Source organism: Parambassis ranga, chromosome 19 (assembly GCF_900634625.1).
Source record: "Parambassis ranga chromosome 19, fParRan2.1, whole genome shotgun sequence".
Classification (NCBI taxonomy): Eukaryota; Metazoa; Chordata; class Actinopteri; family Ambassidae; genus Parambassis; species Parambassis ranga.
Window position 1 is genome coordinate 6,669,984 of NC_041039.1, and position 21,423 is coordinate 6,691,406.

The 21,423-nt window shown below is 43.2% G+C and overlaps 2 protein-coding genes across 2 annotated transcripts; one reads left to right on the forward strand and one right to left on the reverse strand.

The window, feature by feature from the left end:
• Positions 1 to 710: 710 nt before the first annotated feature.
• On the reverse strand, positions 711 to 4,675 carry LOC114451891 (suppressor of cytokine signaling 3-like). The gene is made up of 3 exons (XM_028430848.1): positions 4,436 to 4,675; positions 3,503 to 3,848; positions 711 to 3,421 (listed from the first exon to the last, which is right to left on the reverse strand). Exons 2-3 carry the CDS (start codon positions 3,629 to 3,631, stop codon positions 2,864 to 2,866), a joined length of 687 nt encoding a protein of 228 aa, XP_028286649.1. The 5' UTR covers positions 3,632 to 3,848; positions 4,436 to 4,675; the 3' UTR covers positions 711 to 2,863.
• A 2,523-nt stretch (positions 4,676 to 7,198) lies between these two features.
• On the forward strand, positions 7,199 to 21,016 carry pgs1 (phosphatidylglycerophosphate synthase 1). The gene is made up of 11 exons (XM_028431117.1): positions 7,199 to 7,367; positions 10,218 to 10,428; positions 11,937 to 12,014; positions 14,650 to 14,746; positions 14,830 to 15,019; positions 15,899 to 16,077; positions 17,058 to 17,257; positions 17,351 to 17,642; positions 18,304 to 18,452; positions 18,547 to 18,670; positions 20,381 to 21,016. The coding sequence occupies exons 1-10, from the start codon at positions 7,252 to 7,254 to the stop codon at positions 18,664 to 18,666; spliced, it is 1,632 nt and encodes a 543-aa protein (XP_028286918.1). The 5' UTR covers positions 7,199 to 7,251; the 3' UTR covers positions 18,667 to 18,670; positions 20,381 to 21,016.
• The last annotated feature ends 407 nt before the right edge of the window (positions 21,017 to 21,423 follow it).

The window sequence follows — 21,423 nt, forward strand, 5'->3', positions numbered from 1 at the left end:
TGTGAGGGATATAGAAATGAAGAAACTCACCTCCTGCCTAATTTTACCAATAGCTTGACCGACCACTTACACACAGTAAAACCGCAGTCATAAATCTCATCCACGTGGACCCTTTCACCTATTTGACCTCACACACACACACACACTCATCTATCCACACACTCTCCCCAGAGGACGCCATCCTCTTTCAGCCCCCCCAGGCAGGATGTATAAAAACCCACCACATTCCTTTCCAGTTAGGTCCAGCCCAAAGTGAGCTTTCTACACAGTAACTGCTGTGTCAAAGTGTGTGTGTGTGTGTCCGTGCGATGGTGTAAACCCAATTCTGTGCTTCTGGGAATCCCTTTGTTACTGTATACATCAGCAGCTTATGGAATTTACCTAAAATGCTCCCAAAGGGACATAACAGTCATATTTAACCCCACGAGTGCCAAATGTCCACAACAGACTGTAAACAAAGATGGAGTCTTCTATAATGTCACTGTTTCTGAAGAGAAGTTTGAAAGTTTAGCTGTCACCATCTTAACAGCTGAGTTCCAGTAATTTGTGACCATGTGGCAAGCATTTTTTACTTTTCCGCATTGACTCCCATTTCCCAGTCTCACTTGGTTTGAATGCTGCTTTAAACGATACAACCATTTGCCATTTTATAATGTTGGTAAGGACTGACACAGCAATGTTAAAGAGAAGCAACACACAGGGCAAATGCATTGACTTTTGTAAAAATAGTGCTCTTTAATATAAATTATTGAAATATTTTAGAAATATAAATATGTGCAACGTTCCTTTCCATTTATTTTGTAATGCTTTGTCAGATATTACAGCTTGTATTTTGCCAGACTAGTGGCCAGCCTTTTTGCAAAGAGAGTCTTTATAAAAGACAAAAATGATTCACATACACGTGGGTCCAATGATGCGACACATGTACAAAAACTCTGCTGTGGATGTTGGTGAAAGGACAGAGTGAACCAGATTTAACTTCATTCGCCTGGTGGCTCTGGCTTTGATCAGTTTTGATCAAATCTAAGTTTAAAGGATCACTCTGACATTCAGACAGACATAACTCCTGCTGTAGAAGAAACAATGGGCCAGACAAAAAGTCCTTCCTGATAATCCAAGACTATGGAAGCAGAAAACAGGTGTCCTTGCTATTATTTTTCTCATGCTTTTCTCAAAACCATGCCTTAATTATTATGTTACAAAGTTCACCTTATTGTGAAAAAGACCTAAACATAATTTACTGGCGATAAAACACCTCTGTTAAGTAGCAACTTTTACAGTTACCTGTACACGAGGTATTGACTCCATGCATGTTATTTCAGTGTATAATATTGCTGATTTGCAGGCATTTTGTTAGCTGAAGGCTAATGCTACACTCCCGAAATTGCTATTGAGCATCTTGCAACTGTTTGAGCACACCATCTTTGTTACCAGTATAGTGTTAGCCAGAAGCTAAAAGGTAAATGTTGGAATATTAGCACTATTTTACACTAAACAGATGCATGTAGAGATGTAATGCCTGTTATGATCTAATTAAAGTAAACAAAACTACACACATACGCCTTGATGTATTGTCCAGCCAAGGACACTCAGATGATTGTGATACTGAATTATCAACCAGCTGTTTTCCAGCTTTCTATTACAACGGCTATAAAGTAATTATCATGATAAAAAAGGGGCGTCTGCCGATAATAGAATAATTAACAGCATGAAAATAATAATAGCCTGGATGGCTGTTCTTTGCTTCCACACGGAGACAGAATTAAGACTCTATAACTTTCTTTATCTGCATTTAAAGGCGCAGCATCCTGTCCTGTTTACTTCCTCCAAGTCTGCGACATCAATCACATCAATGTTTTTGTTTAGCTGTGTACCAGTATGTCTCCTCCCCCTTCTCTTACACCCCCCCCTCCCCAATCCCATTTCTCTTCTCACCCTCTCCTGGATCATCATTTCCCCCTGGAGGAGCTTCACAGTGTCGCTAACATCTTTCCAGCCAGTCTGGATAAAAATAAGTTTTGCTGTTTTTTTTGGTCCCACGCCAAGGCTTTTGTCTCAGTAACAAGCTTTTGTCTCGGCAGCAGCAGCTGTCTGTTTTCTGTCACTGTCACATGCATCCGACACACTCACCAAAAGAAAAGGCAGGGAGGAGAAACAAACAGGAGAAATGGCTTTGTAATGTGGGTTTGTACCTGTGTGTGTGGAGCTGGCAGGCATGACCACCTCTCTATGAGGCAACATTTGCTGGAAGCAGCAGTGGAAATGTGCACACTGCCACAGCACACGAGTACACACACACATACACACAACAGCCTCAGACAAACAAATGCTGTGCGCTCTTTGCCCCCTGTTTGGACTTTGCCTTTTTCCTCCATAAGGCCTCCTTCGCCCGCTCCCTTCTCAGCTTTTCAGCTCTGTGCCATCTTTCTCTCTGTTTAGTGATCCAAAGTGTTGTAAATGTCATGATTCTTCTTCTGCACGTTAAACCCAGCGGGCTCACTCACGTTGCTGTCATCGCTATTATCGACTGACGGGATTAATCTTCTACGAGGCACTGCTCTGCGTCCGAGTCTGTCATAAGAAGAGGTGACCTTTGACCCCTTGCTTCATCTGCCACTCATGTTAGTTAGCGGTCAGGATGAACAAGTTAATGGTTGAAATCCCACTCCTCCACTCCAAATCCCAGGTCAGTGGGAGCTAGCTAGTTAAACAGATCTGGCCATTGTGGAAAACGGACCTTGTGTTAGCAACTGAGGCTCCAGTCTGCTCACTCACTGGTGGCATGATCATGTGCACTGAGAAGTGGTCAGTGCCCTCCGCCAGCACCTGGTATGTGAAATGGAACCACCGCAGTTCCTGTCAGTCATATTGGAGCGTCGTACTCCTGCAGGAAGTCTCTGAGCGTGTGAGGGAGTTGCTCGGTTCGCTCCGATGACCCCAGCCCCTGGTTGTTCAGTGTCTTCCTGCACATGTGTTGCAGGGATGACAAAGAATTCAAGAGAGGTCTGAGCAACTCCAGGGGGATTTTCTCCCCGCCGGTGTGAATCAGATAAACATTGCGCCCCTTCATTTTCCCCTCTTCTGAATTTCCTCCACTTGCCCCCTCTCTGGTCCTTCCAGTATCCTGCCCTTTCCCCATGTAGTGTGCTATGAGCTTCAGCACACAGTCAAATTGTGGGGGCTCCTGAATATTTTGGGGGTCTGGTTGCAGGAAGAAACCTCCTCCCTCGCTGTGGATGCGGAGGTTCTTGGTTCCTCGAGCTGTCTGGACAGAGAGGGTGAAGAAGTGGTGGTGGTCTGAGGAGTCACGGATGAGGAAAGTGCCAGGGGGCTCAGAGCGCAGCAGTGAGCTGGCCTCCCGGCCACCAACAGCCCCCCAGTAAAACCCACTCTCCTGGAGCTTATGCAGTGCACGCATCACCTGAAACACGTAAAGAGGGCCTGTGGTCACTGAGGGTTCATCAACAAGGAGGACTTTTTATACACACAAACTGAGACTGACCTGCTGGTAGTGTTCATGCGAGCTGAAGGGCTTGAAATGATGCGGGGTAACGTTGGACCCCTGAACCCTGCTTTCTGGAGGGGTCCCACTGCTCATGGCGAGGGGGTGGCGTCCGCTGAAGGTTACCATGGCGCCATGGCCCCCTGCCTCTACCTGCTGGTGGAGAGGCAGGGGGCCCAGAGCTGGAGCGTGGAGGTGCACAGGTAGTATGGAGTTTGGGGCAGAGCGAGAGGAGGGAGGGGGGGAAAGGGGTGAGGCCGGCGGGGTCACACACCGGGTCCAGGGCCCCGGGGCAGAGGAGTCTGATGCATCCAGAGAGGGGCTGGTATAGAGCACCTAAAAACAGCTGGAAGGAGAGTGGAGGGCAGATGAGGTACTGGCATCTATATATAGACGGATGACATGCAAAAGCAGAAAGTTGGTGACATAAATAAATGACCACTTTACCACACTGGAGCTCTCAGCTTACCAACATAAAACGCAGTTATGGCGACGGTGACAAATGCACAGGACAGAGACTGTGGAGGTTATATTTAGTTTAAATGAACCCTCTGCAGCCAGACAGCAACTGGATCCTGATTGCTTTCAATTGTCTTCGATCGGGCGCACCGCAACAAGGGATTTCTGAATCGGGGTCAGTGTCCGGCGCGCTTTTTTTTAGCCTCCTTTCACAAAATAACTCTTTATCCTTCCTCGGAGGCCCCGTTCTCCGGTTTCACGGTGACTACAAAACGAGGTGTCCCGCCTGCTCTGGTTTGCTGTGAGCCGCTGTGAAGTCGGCTTTAACGGGGACCGAGCAGGACAGACAGAGGCGCCATAACGGTTTAGCCTTGCAACAGTGTACACCCGAGCTTCCACCATGTCTTAAAAATCATAATAACATCTTCTTTAGTCCACTTCTGTTAATAATGAACCGGTTTAGTGTGAACTTACCTTGCGGATATGTGTAGCCGCGCACCGCAGCCGGTCGTCGCCAACAGAAAAGATACGCAAACTACCCGAAAGTAGTGCTAGATTAAAAATTAACACAGGCATTAAAATCCAAAGGAAAAAGTATCCAATACGTGTGTGTGTGTTTCTTCTTTAGTGAGCGGAGGAATGCGGTCTGCGAGAGATCTGAGAGATCCCGTACAGTGCGTGTGTGTGTGTGTGGGGAGGAAGGTTACTGGAGGTTGTTTCCAGTGAGTAAAGCCGATGTTCGTAAGGCTCCGCCTCCTGCGCGCAGAGCTCCTTCCAGTAAACACACGCACGCCCCAGGCTCGTTCTCGCGCCCGCGCACGGCTGCAGCCAAAAGAACAGACGCACGTGCCCGAGCTGTTGGCAGATTGCCAATAAATAATCAGCGTGACCTTTGCCGCGCGGTTTCCTGGTACAGCTGGGTTCCCTTCTCAGCAAGGTGAAGAAGTTAAAAGCTCTGCAATGAAATGACAAAAATACAATCATACAGAGGCAGCATTCACAGACCAGCAAGTAAAAGCTGACATGATCTTTTCTTTTATATATATATATATATATATATTTATGTTCCTTTACTTGTTTTCATGTTTGTATTTTGTACTGTGCAGATGTGGCAATAAATCACATTCTCAACAAATAAATCAATAAAGCTCTGTTTCAGCACATGCTGTTTTCTCTACTTTTTCTTCCCAACACTGCAATTCAAGCACAACGCTGCCTTTAGATCCAAACTTAATACCAAAGTGTACCGTGTGTGCTCTAACGCTCGTTTATTGTCTGTTTCTTCATTTGCAGCACTTGGTTTCCATTTTCAGTAACTTATATTCCCAACAAATGAAGACACAGGCATTGTTTTCACTGCATTTACTTTACAACACTGCTATAAAAATATTCAATTACATGCAACAATGCATTTCAAACTACAAAATAACCCACTGCATTTTCTTCAGTCTTTGGTCATTTACTTGCAGTACTTGCTTACCATTTTGTTGCAATAAATCCTATCTTAAAAAAACTGAACAGATTCTGTTACAAAATCTAAAATGCACATTGAATTCAAAAATCGTATTTTAATGTGATTTTCTTTTTTTCTTGTTATTTATTGTACACAATGTGTGGCAGATAAGACAACAAACAGAACTCTGATTTGAGACATTGACAGCATTTACATGCAAATCCATATCCAGGTTATGCATCTTCAGATCATATCCCTGATATGGTGATTACACGGAACATGAGTGTACTGTTTGTGTTTCTGCATACACAAATGTTGAATTACACAGCACCAGGATACAGGATTCTGCATTTATATGCAGATTATTACCCGGATGATGAAAACCTGATCATATCTCATGTGGTTTTACCTTTTGTTCTCTTCTTTCACAACATGATTTACATCTGAACCTCCTGAAAAGAGGCTAAAGTTTAATAGATAAGACCCCCCCTTCCCCTCTGGCTGCCATGATGTTTCCAGAAGCATATGACTGACTGGAAGTGCTCTTGAGCAACAAGCAGTGGTGTTGGGCATTGACCTGAAATGCTCTTTTTTTTACTGGCAACAGTCTCAGTGAAAACAGTTCTCATTTTGCTCTTTATAATAAGAGTATTTATACAGTGTTTTCAAGAAGGCAGATGACTAATAAAGGTTCGAGTTTTTAACGTCAAATCTTTCCTAGTGGAATTTAAATGTTACAGTAACAGCGTTTTGCTCCTCCTCACATGCTGAGCTACTGTGATCCTCCACAGTAAACACACTTTGTCACTCTTGTACGCTTACTGACAAGCACTTAACATATTATCAGTCAGTCTCAACTTATGAAAAAGTGACACTAAAGACAGTCAGGAAACAAGAAGTAGCTCATTCAGCCATCATTTCCAGCATCTACCTTCAGATTCTTTAGATTCTGATGCTCTTGTCTCATAATCAAGGAATTAAAATGGACCCAGGCCGTTAACAAGTCACACAATTGTATTTTCCAGACAAGCTAAAGAGGAGAAAATAAACTTTGGTAGAGATTGTCTGGGTCTCAGCAGCACACTGACAAGTTAGCGATGGAACAACCTAGCTAATGTATGTTAACTGCAGCTAATAACTGTGTAAATATCTAATTTTAGCCAAAGAATATTAGAATACAGGATGCAAATATTTGCTTTAGGCCTGACCCACCTGCACACTATGTATGGAGCAGCCTGTTTCTGCTATTTAGTCTTGATGATGTCACTGTGCATCATTTTTAGAAAATCACTAATTAGTGTTATATTATTGTTTTTGAGCAAAGCTGCAATGCAGTGTTTTACAACATCAAAGTGTATCAATCAATCCGTAGTACCATTATTGATTTAGATTAATTCTTAACTTTTAAAAAAGTGTGTGCTGATCTCACCCGTGTCCAAAACACACACCACGTGACTGAAAACAGACCCACAGCGCAGGGAGCGAATAGTGTGGATGTTTTCTGTGTTTAGTTTAGTTTAGTTTAGTTTTTTGTTTTTTAAATTTCACGGCACCATTTATACGGAATTTAACAACGTGACATGTTGTTGATCTAGATCTAGAAAGTTTTCACGGTGACCACTAGGGGTCGTTTAATGGCGTTTGTATCAAAACACTAAAGAAGACAAGAAATAAACAACCACATGTTTTTATTGATTTCACAATATTGGTTGTTTTTATGCCGTCGGCTCAGTGCAGCCCCGCTTATCACTTTCTATGACTGCACAGAAATCACAGAGTGTCTGTCAACTGAGAGCGCTGTCAATAAAGTTAATACAAATAACGCTGCGCTGCAACAATGGCGGCCCCCATGTCCTGGAGGAGGCTGGTGTACTCCGTGTACTCGCCGGCTATCGCTGGCGTTTTTACACGGATGTCTGACCGGCTGTTCCGTGCACGGGACAGACGAAGGGGGTAAGAGACACGGCCCACCCGCGGAATCACACGACACGCGGCTGGAAACCTGGAAACCACTGCTGTCTGCACCTCTCTGCCTCCTAGCATGTCAACTTGCTAATGCTGCTGCTGCTACTAAAGTATCCACTGTCGGACACTTATTATTTGAAGCAGTTGCATCATGAATCAGGAAACTATTGTTTGATTTAACACGCCGGCCCGCCGTTATTAACCGTATCGGGCCGGAAACGGACGTGTTTACAACAAATCGTAATTAGCTTTAGCACATTTATTCCCAATAGTGCTCCATTTGAGACTTAGCAAACAGTAGCTAACGTACAGGGAAACTTTTCACATCTGAATCCACCAAGACTGAAACCGGACACCTTTCTGACGCCCATGTTTACTCTCTGCCTGTCATATCATAACAACTAAAGATTTTCTTTCACACCGATGATCAAGCCCAGCTGTGAACAGCACCAGCAGTTGAAAGGCTTTATTATATGAGCAGGTGGTGTGACACACCTGTGTCCTCCATGATCCAGTTAAGTTGGTTGGCTTTTACTGCAGACAATAGCCCTCTTCTTAGCAGATATTGTGTCTTGTCATAGCAGGATGTGGTCAAATCTAAACAGTGACTCACTGTGTCTCTGAGATTTTACTCAATCAATGACACACGTGGTTCCACCTAAGCTCTTTCTGATGTGACAAGTCAAACCTTTTAGGGTGGCAAGTGCTTCTTTGATTTGCAACTGAGGAGAAGGCACAGGTGATACATGGATACAAAGCATTGATTGGTGGCTCTGTTGTTACCAGCAGCCCCACTATGAAAATCAGGCCTTATCCCAGATGTGTCCCGCTGTATGTAAACAAGATTATTTTTATTTACTCTGTAAACAGTTTAGAAGGAGTGTTCTCCTTTTTGAATAACTGTGAAGAGTCAGAGGCTGTTTATTTGTGGTTCAGACATCATCTACAGACTTCAGGAAATGACTGAAGATCACTTCCTGGGTAGCGCCTCCTGTTTCCCAAAAGGAAACAAAAGTTGTGGCATGCCGACAGTTCGGAGCCCAAAATACAAATATGTCATTTTAATGCAAATATCCTGCATCATTTTACTTCAGTGTTCGTACACATTCTAGAACAAACAGTTAGAACGGATGAAGCTGTTTAGGTGAGCAGAGAAAGGTCTTCAAGAAAACTACAAGGTCAGATGACTCGCTTCAACCTTTTGCATGAAAATGACCTGAATTTCTGAGATTCATCAACATTCTAGCACAGTAAATTTTACTGTCTCTGTGTGTGATCACATGCATGTTTGTGTTTAGTAATAGTAGTTTTATCATTATAATCTTAACAAATTAAAGTCACCTTTATGATTTTTGAAGACAATGACAAAAAGCTAATACAACACTGTGGTCAGATGACTTTCACACACCACCACTGACCTAACACACTTAATAGAAAATAAATTATTATTTCTGATGTATTTAATGTCATATAATACAATCTAATAACAACCCACTGACTTCAGACGGAGGCAGCAGGAAATGCTAAAATGCTAACACCTTCCTGCTGCTCTCTTAAAGCAAATGTTTACATTCAGGTGTTGACATATGTTGCACACCTCTTTAAATGGAGTGCATATTGCTATCACTGTATTTAAACAGCACTTACAGTGAGATTTATATCTTATAAGCCACAAAAGCTAAAAACTAGCTTTTCCAGTTTGCTAAATGAGTCTGCCTTACATGAATGAGACCATAGATCTGCTTACATCTGGGAAGTTTAGCTTACATCCTTAAAGGATGTAATTGTAAGGATGTAAATGTAATTAAATGTAAATGTAATTAAAGGATTAGCTTACATCCTTAAAGGATGTAAGCTAATCTTCCCAGATGGGTACGTCTGAGTAAGACAGAGGATGTTTTTTTTTTTCAAATCACATGCCTCAAATCAGGAGTGATGTGCTGCAGTCACATACCACAACAGCTTCACTATTCATTCGGTGTAATTGGTAAAGCCTTTCCTAGCTAACACAGCCACTGTTAAAGGACATTAACTCCACCTCAGTCATTAAATAGCCTTTATTTGGATGGTATCTAGATTGATTACGATGCTGAAATTAATAATGAGTGTGTGAATATTAAATAATCCACTTTGTTTGTATAGCCTGAGCCTTTTTTTCTATAAAGCATGCATCATCATACTCATTTGAGAGGCTGCTCCTTATCTCTTACACTCCTGTCTCATCCTGAGCTGGACTTTCTGGACTTTTGACCAGAGATAATTAAGCACACCTTTTTTTTATAGAGGCATGGATGTAATGTGTGGTTTTGCAGTGCAGTGTGTTTTTGGCTCTCTGAGTAACATGTCTGGTTAAGATTGGACTCACATCATGAATAGCAGGGAAAGTGCTGAGATGTGTTCTGCTTTAGATGATATTGGGCTGTAATTGATACTCAGATGGTGAGGGTCACAGTCATGTCTGAGCACACCACCCCACTCATTTAATGTGGCTGCATTGTCAGACCACATTATGTGATGATATGGGAGGGACAAAAGCGCCTGTGTGGTTGGGTGAATATAGGACACAGACAAAGAAAATGTCACGCAAGTAAAACCTTCCCACGGATCTACATCTGTGATCATGTTTGGTTGTGGACACCACTTTGACTTGTGGTGCACAGGTGTTACTAATCTTAGTGGAAACAATGGGAGCTCCACATCTTATAGATATTTATTTATTTGCATAAAGCATGTCTATCAGTCTGCACATCAGCTGCAGACAGCCTGCAGAGTCTTGCTGAAAACATTATGCTTTATATCTTTTCAGCAACATTAAAGAACCTCCTGTGTCCCCTGCAGGTCCTCCGTGCTGCTCCTGGCTCCCCTTCTGGCTGAAACCGACCCCAACCCACGTCACATTTCCAGGCCCACAGGTTCAGCTGGAGTTCAGGACACAGACCCACTCTGCACCCACTTTCGATGGATGGCAGAACACGTACCTGCCTTCCGGGTCCCGGGGGCTCACATTCACATTCTGACCTCACCTGACCAGTTCTACCAGACCATGAAGGTGTGTGTCGATCTCAGAATGGATGTATCTGTGCCATTTAACTGCATTTCACTTGCACTGCTTATGCAGGAGCTAAATTCTGAGTTACGACTGCAGTTATTTTCGAACACCTGCTGTGTGTCACCTCTTTGGAATCCTTTTGTGTTTCTTCTATCTTCAGCCACACCGGGAACAAAGAAACAGGAATTTGCTGCAATACTTGTACTGCAGCCAATCAGAAGCCTCACTCACATAAAACCTCTGTTAACATAAAAAGTTTCATACATCAGGGTTCTGTGCCTATTTTCTGACATTTTGGACCACCAATGTGCAGTATTTACTCATTGAATATCATGAGGTTTCACAGACCTCAAACATTATCCTGCCGGCTCAAAGAAAACCATTTGTACTGACAGTGTTCTGTTAAAAAAAACAAATAATTCTGCACTCCTCAGCACCACCATGATTGACTTGTAACCAGCAGTTATAGATGCTGTAAGAATTCATTTTTTTTGTATATCAGGATTTTTTTTGTATGTCTCTATAACTGCACACAATACATGTTTGTTTTCTAGCAGCCATGATTGTGCTGTTTGCATAGAGCAGCAGAACTTAATATTGCAGTAAAGAATGAGCCCGCATTAAATAAAAAAAAAAGTCCAGAACTATTTGTTATCATAAATGATATTGAAAGTTACAACTTGTTTTATCATGGATCAAAGCACGTAATCTGAACAAGTGAATGGGTGTGACTTACCAGTTACTTCCCCATAACACTGAGAGCGGGAAAGCCTCATCTGATTGGCTTTGTCTCGTGATGTTTATAGATCATTGGCATTACTGGCAGAGCCTCCATTCCTTCCTTTGTATCGTGTGTTGTCACTGTGATGTTTGATCTTGCCAGAACACTGCCTCAGGCCAAATAAAGAGGAATTCATGCAGAATGCAGGCATTTTTTAGTCCTTTAAAACACAGTGATGGAGGTATAAAACACAAGGAAACATTGAATTTACAATAATGTAAACAAACAGGAGTCAGTATGTAACATTTTTTTAAGGTGATAACAGCAGAAAATAATGGGAGCTCCACATGATATAGAAATGTAACTATTTCAATTTTTACAAGCACTTTAATGATCTATAGAAAGCTCTCAGATTAGCTACAAATTTACTACATTTTTTTTGTCTTCTGCTCATTGTCTGCTGGTTGCAAGTGAGTCCATCATGACTTCCTAGTTGTGCTGAGTAGTGCAGAATTATTATTATTATTTACAATGTTTTATTCAAATTCTAATTCAAAAAACATCCCCTGGGTTCAGTAGGTTAAAGGGTCAAGTTGCACAAATATTTCGTCACCTATACCAGGAAGTGCTACCCTATAAATGAGCTTTTTTTCCTTGTATGTAGGTACATTTGACAGGCAGGAAATAAAACTTGTAAATTTCATGGTGACATGATGGCCAGATTCCTGACACCCACATACACATAAAAATGTCATTACATGTTGTAATACTTTCTTTTTCACTTCAGGCACGTATAAAGACTGCCCAGAGGCGAGTGGTGATGGCCTCTCTGTATCTGGGAACAGGTCAGCTGGAGCAGGAGCTGGTGAGAAAAGTGGAGTTAATGTGCGATTCTTACAACTGCAGGGAATTGACTTCTTTAGTTCTCGGCAGGTGAGAACAATGTTGTCCAAGAAATCACGGCCGCCTTCCAAATAACTGGTCAGAGATGCCAGAAAATATGAGTCAGATTTCTCTTCCAAGGCGACCACAGTGTGGTTTCTACAGAATGAAAATGTACACCAGACCAACTACAAGGAATGACCCCGAAATGCAAGGGTTTATGGGTACAAGCAGACCAGTGTTGGCATGTGATAGCTTGCTGTTCTTCATGCTCGGAAAGCCTAGCATAACAACATTAACCCAAAGCAAACCACAGTCTGGACGGATGCTCCTATTCAGCATGTTTTCTCTCTAACTGGTATGAGCAGCGTCATAGAGGGTGAAACGCAGAAAAACACAGAATGGCCAACATGCTTAATTACAGTTAAAAGCACTGGAATCAGCTGCCAAACTCTGCAACCTCACAGGATGATGGATTACTAGAAATGTGAGTCGATCAGGTGCAGCGGGTCCACGTCAGTTTATTTTTAAGCCAGGGTTTGAACTAATGTAGTGGAAGAATGCGACAATGGCCTGTGGTTTGAGAACGCAAACTGCAGGTGTGTTTCCAACCTAAGGCCTGGAAACCCACACCTGCACAGGCCATGACAATAATCTGATGAGTGAAAGTAAGTTTGTTTTGAGCATACTATATGTAAAAGTAATGCAAACATCTGAGATGCACCGTCAAGTTTTGGTAGTCAAGAGTAACAAACTCAGTCTCATAAGGATGCATGTCTGGAGCAAGAGCATTCCATCTTTAGATGGATTGGTAGGAGGAATTTGCCAAGACACGAAGAAATGTGGGAGCAATTAAAAAAAAAACAAAAAAATAGTAATACATAGCTCTAGATGCAGGGTAATGTTCAAGGGGAAAAATCTAAAAATCTGAGAAAAAACATTCACACATTTAAATAAATGGAGCCTCTCCATGGCAAGTTGTGCACTCATCACAAATGATAACAATAACAACTGCCTACAAGCTTCATTTTTCACTCCTTAAGTTTGCTGCTCAGGATGAACCTCAGCAGCTGCTCATTATATAATACACACTGCACTTTTGTTTGGATGAGCTGCTGAAAATATGCTTTGCAAATGAGGAAACACTGGTGAGCATCACAGTATCATCATAAACGTCTGGACTCCACCATGTTTGTAAAGACACAGTGACAGCCTATACTGAGGTGCTTGGAGCTTGTCTCCACCATGCAAAGCACAACAGGCATTTGTAATATCATACAATCAAGATTCTGACTTCTGAACTCTGTTTTCACTGAATATCACCCCCACCTTCTTAACAGCTTCAATATGCCCCCAAAACAATATTTGTTTCTGCATTTATTACTGAAAGAAGTGTGGACAAATCTCACAAAGCAGTAATTGAGAAGCGTTTTTTCCTCCGAGCCCCACCCATTGTCAGATTGTCTTCATAGGAAACCTCTGAAGCTAGAAGACGCCCCAAAGAGCTTACTACATGGAAGCAGAAACGTTTTACTGGCATGTAAACAGGCCCTCTGCGGTGACGTGTCATGAATGTGATTGGGCACCAAATGCACCATTTAGCAGAAGTAAAAAAAAATGTTTCATATCAGGAGGGAAATAAAAGCCAGGCTCACCACGAGTACAGAGTCGCCACCAGTGGCCCTTTCTGCACCGGAGTGAGTCACGCTTTTCCCACGCTCAGTAAACAGATAATAAAAAGCCTCTGGTGTTTGATTAAAGCCGTCTGCTGCCAGCCGATCAATAATCATTAATCTGTTTCTTTGTCTTGTGGCTCGGCCTCGGAACATTCAGGGGGACACCTTCAGTGTGGAAAAAATATGTGAGAGAGACACCAAAGTAAATATTTATACATGTAATATTTGTAGAGTGAGTCAAACCTCTTAACGTCACCTAATGTCCGAGAAGAGCGATACAAAACTCCACTTGTGGTTCACTAAACAGAGTGATAGAGAAAATGAGTGTCAGCATGAGAACAGACCGGGCATTATGGTGAAAAATGGTCCAGAAGCAACAGTCAGTTTGCAATGATATGAAATACAGATTCAGACCTTTAAGAGGTAGTGGGCTAGTACTGACTCAAACCCATTCACAAATGTTACAAATTTGTTGTGATACTGGGAGCTATAAAAGATAATAGCCACCAAATTCTTACACCTTGTACTTTTAGTGAGAAGAGGTGACTCATCACACCAGCAGGTGGCTTTAAACAGGAAGAGTTAAGACCACAGCTATATTAGCTGTAATGTGTATTGGAATGTTAATTTGAAGATAAAAGAGTTTTTAATAATTTTGTACCAGGCTGTCAACATGTTTATTACTGCTGTAAAGCTTTAATAGAGGTCCGACCTCAAGTGGCCACTTGAGGAACTGCAGGTTTCGCTTCTCGTGCTGTAGTCTGCATGATTAAACATACAAGATTCCTCACATATGGGGCTAACAGCTTAAGGCTACATTTGCTGCTACTTGTAGAGCAATCCCTGATTATAAGAAGTTGAGTTGCATTGTGGGTCCTAATAAATGTCTTTTATTTTATTTTTTACATTATTATTATTAAATCACGTTTTGCTGTCATTCAGGTGGACTGCATGGAAGAGGCGCTTCAACGCTCACAAGATAACAGCCATTCTGACCTCAAAGTCTCCATACTACTCGACTACACACGTGGATCACGAGGTTGCTATTTCTTTCTTTTCTGTAAAGGTCTCAGTACAGACCCTAATGTCATCACCCTGACTGCGTCTGTGTTTCACCTGCAGGACAGATCAATTCGAGGACCATGCTGCTGCCTCTGCTGCAGCGCTTCACGTCTCAGATTCGAGTCTCTATGTACCACACTCCGGACCTGAGGGGGCTGCTGCGGCTACTCGTCCCACAGCGCTTTAATGAGACCATCGGAGTCCAGCACATTAAAGTCTACCTGTTCGACAACAGCATTATCATCAGTGGGTATGTTGATGGAAATGTGTTTCAGAGCAGGAAAAGTGGAGGTCTCTGTGGGGCAGAGTGCCGGCGTGGTTTCCACTCCATTTCAGTTCAGCACACTGACCTTACTCAAAGGCTTGTAGGAGGAAGGCATTAGAGACTCGTAAACACACATGCTGTTTGAAGAAGCCCATTCTGCTCTGTGTGATGACTTTGACATAAAGAGGACAAACATTAGCTGTGTCTGAGGAAATTATTATGTGGAGTCGACCTCTATCTCAGTCTGCTGGAGGTCCATTAGGACATGGTAGCATCACAAATACAAGGTGCTCCTGGAAGATGACTCTCACCATGGAAGGCCGGTCACCTTGACCACACTGGAGAGCTCGGACAAAATTTGTAACAGAACTGCCCGTAACTGTCTGTTGTGCTGGTACCCACGACAAAACTGCAGATGATCAAAGCTCCAGCTGCGGCCCCGATGAGGTGCTGAATCCTTCCCAATGCCGAGCCACATTTCTGAGGTGGATTGTGAGACGTTTTTGCAGCAGTTTTTTAACCATCGTAGAGTCTTGCGTGACAACTTCCAAAAAGTGTCTAAATTAGTGTCTTATTCATCTGATTAACACCCTCAGACTGCTACCTCTTCCACAAGATAGAGCGCTCAGTTTTCAGCACCACCTCTGCTGTGGATAACTGGAAGTCTAGAAGTCTAATACGTTTCTACAAAGAAAACTGCTCCACTAAGAGTTAAATGTAGGAGGAGACTTTGATGTAAAGAAATCTTCTAGGTCACCAGCAGAGCAAAAACATCTCCAGCTTGAGAGACCTTTTATTACTTTTTCCATTTCCACATTTACTGATCAAATTTTCTCTTTAAAAGTCCGTTTTTCCTTTCCCCAGGGCCAACCTGAGCGACTCGTACTTCACCAACCGACAGGACCGCTACGTTCTGCTGGAGAACTGCAGGGAGGTGGCGGACTTCTTCTCCGACCTGGTGGAGGCCGTGGGTGATGTCTCCCTCCAGCTTCAACCAGACGACTCGGTCAAAATGATGGAGGGCATGGTGCACCCGTACAAAGGTAGAAACCAAACACGCTTGTGTGTGTGTTTACCCCACAGAATGTTTTGACAGTGCGTGACAGTGTACGCTCGGTTGCAGCCAGGTTTTCAGCACCAGGAGCCGATGGGTTCTTGTTAATGGAGTGTGAAAGCTTAGACAGCAAAGAGCTGCTGTCAGTGAGAGACGAGCTCTGTGAGAGGACAGTGAGAAAGATGCAGAGAGCTCTTGCGGTTGGAAAGCCATGCAGCCGGATGTGAAATTGTCAGGATTTTGTCTACACACACGTGCACGCGCACTCACACTCGTACAGTGTGTCCGTAACTGGAGTGCAGACTGCCAGGATGTTCGTTAGAGGGATGAATGACATCATGTCTGCAGGACTGCACCGCCATGGAAACAAACACCAGGAATAGAGTTGTGATGTCACAGTGTTGCTGGAAGAAGATATGTAATGGGAACTGATACACAGTTAAACCAGAAATGCTTTGCTGACAGAAACATGTCGTCATGGTAACCATTGTAGCATCTTGTGTTTCCTGTCGATCACAAGACACAAGAATATAGACATTATGAGTAAAAACTATTTGTTCTATTATTTAGGCTGTAAATAAAGATGAATGTACTTTCTGTGGCAACACAGATTTCATGAAGAGTCGTTGGATCTTTGACACTGGCCACAGCAGGAAGCGCAGTTCTGTTTTTTTTTATCTCTTTGGCTTTTGAGGGAACTAGCCTTTAAAGTCTAAAAAGGCATTATAAGAAACAGAACGGGTCTGTATCTGACATTCATTTTCCCTCATGTCATGTTTCCATCACACTACTCTAACCTTCACATCACTGTGATGATGATTCACATTCTAAAACTGCTTCTTACAATAAACAGTTTAGTTGCCCACAACATGAGTAACACACACATCCCAGAGCACTGTGTCCCAGAGATCAATCTGACCTGTCTCCCACTTTTGCTCCTCTCTGTGTGTTCTCTCCAACACGAACCAGGAAACCGGCGGGACTTCTCAGTGGTGGCGAGGAAGCGTATCATGGAGGTCATGAACATGGCCCACATGAGGCAGCAGCTGCTCAGCAGTCCTGAGGACTCTGAGGATGAGGGGATGAGCGAGGGGGAGGAGGACACTTGGGTGTTCCCGTTGGTACAGATGAAACCATTGGGCATCCAGGTGGACGAGCAGGTCACACAGGTGGGCGTCATCACAGCCACCTGTAATCACTTATTGGCAGTTTTGTGAGCAATAAAATGAAAGAATGCACATCTGTGACCCGTTTCTCCTCAGCGTCTGCTGAAAGATGCTGGGCCGGACTCCACTGTGTTTCTAACATCGGGTTACTTCAACCTGACCCGAGCATACATGCGGCTGGTGCTCGGTGCCGGGGCCAGCTACCGCATCCTCACTGCTTCCCCCGAGGTCAACGGGTTCTTTGGGGCCAAGGGTGTCGCTGGAGCGATCCCTGCAGCCTACATCCACATCGCCAGGCAGTTCTACAACCAAGTGTGCCAGCTGGGTCAGCAGGAGAGAGTGCACCTGCACGAGTACCACAGGCCGTGGTGGACCTTCCATGCCAAAGGTTGGTCAAACAGAAGCAGCACAGCGTGTGGGGCCTGGGTTTTACACAGGTGTAGAGCTCTGCTATCTCACTAAAAAAATCAGACAGATGGTACCTGAATGCCTCTTGTGATGGTAGGTTGTGTTGGAGAGTATGGTATAAGCTTTAAATCTTGATATTTCATCACAGATCTTCATGTCTCAATTAAGGTTAATGAAAGCTTTCGTCAGCCAGTCTGCTGGCTTTAAAGAGAGCGTAAATCGACACGTTTGCTCCGAACATAAATTAAAAAATTAAAAAAAGACTTGCAGAGTATCATGGTAGTTATTACTTTGTTTTTGCACATAATGTGAGTGTGAAGTCTGAGTCCAGATGAGTTGTGTTTGGCTGGGCGAAAACAATAAAACACATTACTCTCGCTGTTCCTCTGCCTGCTCTGCTGTTCTTCTTGTGGTCGTCGTGGTATGTAGCGTGAGAGACGGAGGCTTGTACAGTCACTCTGTCGTAGCCTCAGGACAAGGATGCACACTCACTCTCATATTTTGGGGTTTTGGATCGACGCTGGGGATTTCTGCATGTGCTTCCTTTTAGTTGTGGTTTGGGCCGACAGAACTCTCTGCTGGAAGCAGCTCTCTGAAGCATTACCTCGTCACTGGCTCACTCTGCTTTTCCTCTCCTACAGGTCTGTGGTATTACCTCCAGGGGCAGGATCGGCCTTGCCTCACTCTAATTGGCTCCCCTAATTTCGGTTACCGCTCGGTTCACCGTGACCTGGAGGCCCAAATTGCCATAGTAACAGAGAACGAGGAGCTGCAGAGCCAGCTGCAGGAGGTCGGCTCTTTATTTCCACAAACCACAGCCAAGTGATGATGATGAATGACTGTGTAACTGCTTACTGAACACACACCTGTGTTTGATCTCCCAGGAGCAGGAGATGTTGTACCGGCGCTCCACAGAGGTGTCCAGCTCCACGTTTGAGCGTCCAGATCGCCATGTCAAGCTGTGGGTGAAACTCGTCACTCCGCTCATCAAGAATTTCTTCTGAGAAGGTGCAAGCACACACACGTGCACAAAGCTTGTTTTTTTTAATAGAATAAATATAAATAAATAATTCACCCTGATTCTCTTCTTTTAACTCAGAGAAGTAGGAAGCAGCTCTAAAACTGCAGCTGCTTTCCTCATGATGCGCTGTCCTTTATGTTTTGTTAAATATGCGTAGAAGGAAATAAGTATAAAATGTTTTAATATCATCAGGTAACACGAGGACTCCCAGTCTTCCTCCTTTCTTTTGCTGAGTTTTGAAGTTTTATCCAAGGTCGGGGATCACAGCTCACTGGTTAGCATGCTAACTTCATACATTATAGGCAATCTCAAAAGTTAGCACCTCATGGGATGATGATTTTTGAAACCGGAAGCAAAAAGCTGCAACCACAAAGCAAATTTGGTGCAATAATGTGTAATGTTGGCAGCATTTTTGGGTAATCTGGAAAATCACAATCTGAGCAGGCAGCTTTAGATTATACATCATTTTTAAGCCTTACTGTTATGTATATACAACAGAGGTCTATGAGGATTCACTCACTTTTGAGGCCAGAACTGCAGTCTTTCTTTTCTTTTCTCTTTTTTCACATCTACTTCATTTCACAGCTGTGAAGGTTTCCCTAAAATCTCTTTACATTTACTCTACATTCTCATTGTTCATATTTGTGCCGAGTAGACAAAACATGGCCCAGGGTGTAGAAACAAACACACACATACTGTAAAACAGGCTGTGGTTTCCCTGGAAATGTCTGCAGTCATTGTGGTGAGTCCCAAATCGCAGGTCCCATCCTCCAGCCCCCAATCACCAAAGTGAGAGCAGGGACGGTGTGTCGGCTGATTCACTGCTGTCAAGAAGTGAGTCAGCGCTGTGTTATGGTGATGATTTGACACTGTGGTCTGCATTACCAAATCCTGTCAGGACTTGGAGAGGTGAAGTCTGAGGAGAGATTTTAGTTCAGGCTTCACAAAGAAAGCTCCTGCCAAAAGGAAACTTGCGGAGATCTCAGCTGAAGATTGAGGCCAGCTTTCTGAGAACAGGAAGTGTCACAGGGTGGATAGTGACGGTAAACGGGTGGCGTCTTCCCGCTACCTGATCAGTCAGGGAGGAAAAAAAAAAACCATGAGTGATCTGCTGCCAGGAGGAAACAGTCAAAAATAGATCATCTTTCAGCCCGGGAGTGTTCAGAAATATGTTGCAGTAACAATAAAGTGAGTAAGAGCAGATTTAGGCCTATTGTTGGAAAAATAGATGGAAAAAAAACTGGTAGAAGTCCTTGTGTTACCAGCTCAGTGACACACACTCATCAGTGACCTCAGGCTGAAACTCACGTTGAGATAACAGAGCAGAAACCTAAACAGATGTGATAGCAGAAACAGCTCCCTTACTGCTCTGCTTTTACATTCAGCTGATTACAAATTGCTCCGTCGATATCACAACAACATCCATCTTTAACAGGATCTCACTGCTAGTCTTTCAGCTGTTGGCTGTAAAATATCATTGAATGTGAAAATAACACACATACATAAAATATTCACAGTGATGCTTGTATATATCAACTGTATATTGTGTGACGTCCACATGCAATTTGTGTGAGAAAAGAATGGAAATAAAACTATTAAGACAAACATATGCTCGGCTATAATATGCCATAATACATATTGTTGGATCTGGTATTGTGATGTGTGTACTTTATTGTCTCTTCTTTTTTCTTTGACAGAGATAAAAACAGAACAACGGGCTCTGCAGGCTACAAGGATATAGGCAGAAACTAAAAAGCAGCTGGTGTCCTCACACACCGTCATGATGGGTCTGGCTCGTGATGGACTCTCCTGCCATCTAGTGGTGAAATGTCTCACTGCAGTAAAACTTGCCTCAGTGCGTGTATCTCGGAATTTGTTGATCATGTTGTTGTGAGCATGTCACACTGTCATCAGAGCACAAACCACTGATTTAACTGGGATTATGTTTTTCCCCTCGAAAAATGCACTCGCCAAATATTTTCTGGTTTTGACAAATCAAATGTTAGGATCTGCAGCTTTACTCTGTAATATGCTGTAAAAGGTTTACTTTTGCATTTTAAGACTGTTGACTGACTCAGACGTTTTAGTGATTTTGAAATCAGACATTGAAGAAAACTGTGCATGTACATTTTATTTGTGGACTTGTTATTTCCTCCAACTGTCTGATGCATATTTGCAAAGCTGTCATTCTCTCACATTCAGTTTTTAGCTCTTGTGAACTAATATTATTACATATTTAACATTTTTCAGTGTTACTAGTCTTTACTTGTTGGCTGCATCAAAATGATGTATAAACAAACAAATAAAATTTCTTTTGTTGTTTTCAAGCTTTAGGGTTGGTTTGAATCCAGATTTTGTTTTTCAAACAGCAGTGCAGTCTGACAGACCTGTTCAAGGAGCTGTGGAGTAACTGGATGGAATACTCTGTCAGACACACTTCAGCAGTCCTTACAGCAACCTTTAGAGAGGACGGCATCATTACAGCACTGCAGCAGAGAGCTGAATAGTTTCACCTGTTGGAGCCTCATCAGGTCCCCCTCAAGCAGCGTCCTCTCCACGTTTGATCCTCAGCAGCTCTGCAGCCATTCAGGCAAAGGAGTCTGCAGGATATTAAGCAAAATTAGAGGTTAATTGTTTTTACTGGGGCTGGGATTTTTTATGTAATTGTGTCCATGTTTCCTCTAACACGAAGGAGGCTCTTTGCTGGCTGTGAATGACACCTCTATCCTCCACCTCATGC

Excerpts from the sequence above, each read along its gene's own strand:
- LOC114451891 (XM_028430848.1), bottom strand. The coding sequence starts at position 3,631 with ATGGTAACCTTCAGCGGACGCCACCCCCTCGCCATGAGCAGTGGGACC. Across the intron at positions 3,422-3,502 it reads CGCATGAACACTACCAGCAG|GTGATGCGTGCACTGCATAA; the intron begins GTCAGTCTCAGT and ends TACGTGTTTCAG.
- pgs1 (XM_028431117.1), top strand. The coding sequence starts at position 7,252 with ATGGCGGCCCCCATGTCCTGGAGGAGGCTGGTGTACTCCGTGTACTCG. Across the intron at positions 12,015-14,649 it reads GTCAGCTGGAGCAGGAGCTG|GTGGACTGCATGGAAGAGGC; the intron begins GTGAGAAAAGTG and ends GCTGTCATTCAG. Across the intron at positions 18,453-18,546 it reads TGCAGAGCCAGCTGCAGGAG|GAGCAGGAGATGTTGTACCG; the intron begins GTCGGCTCTTTA and ends TTGATCTCCCAG.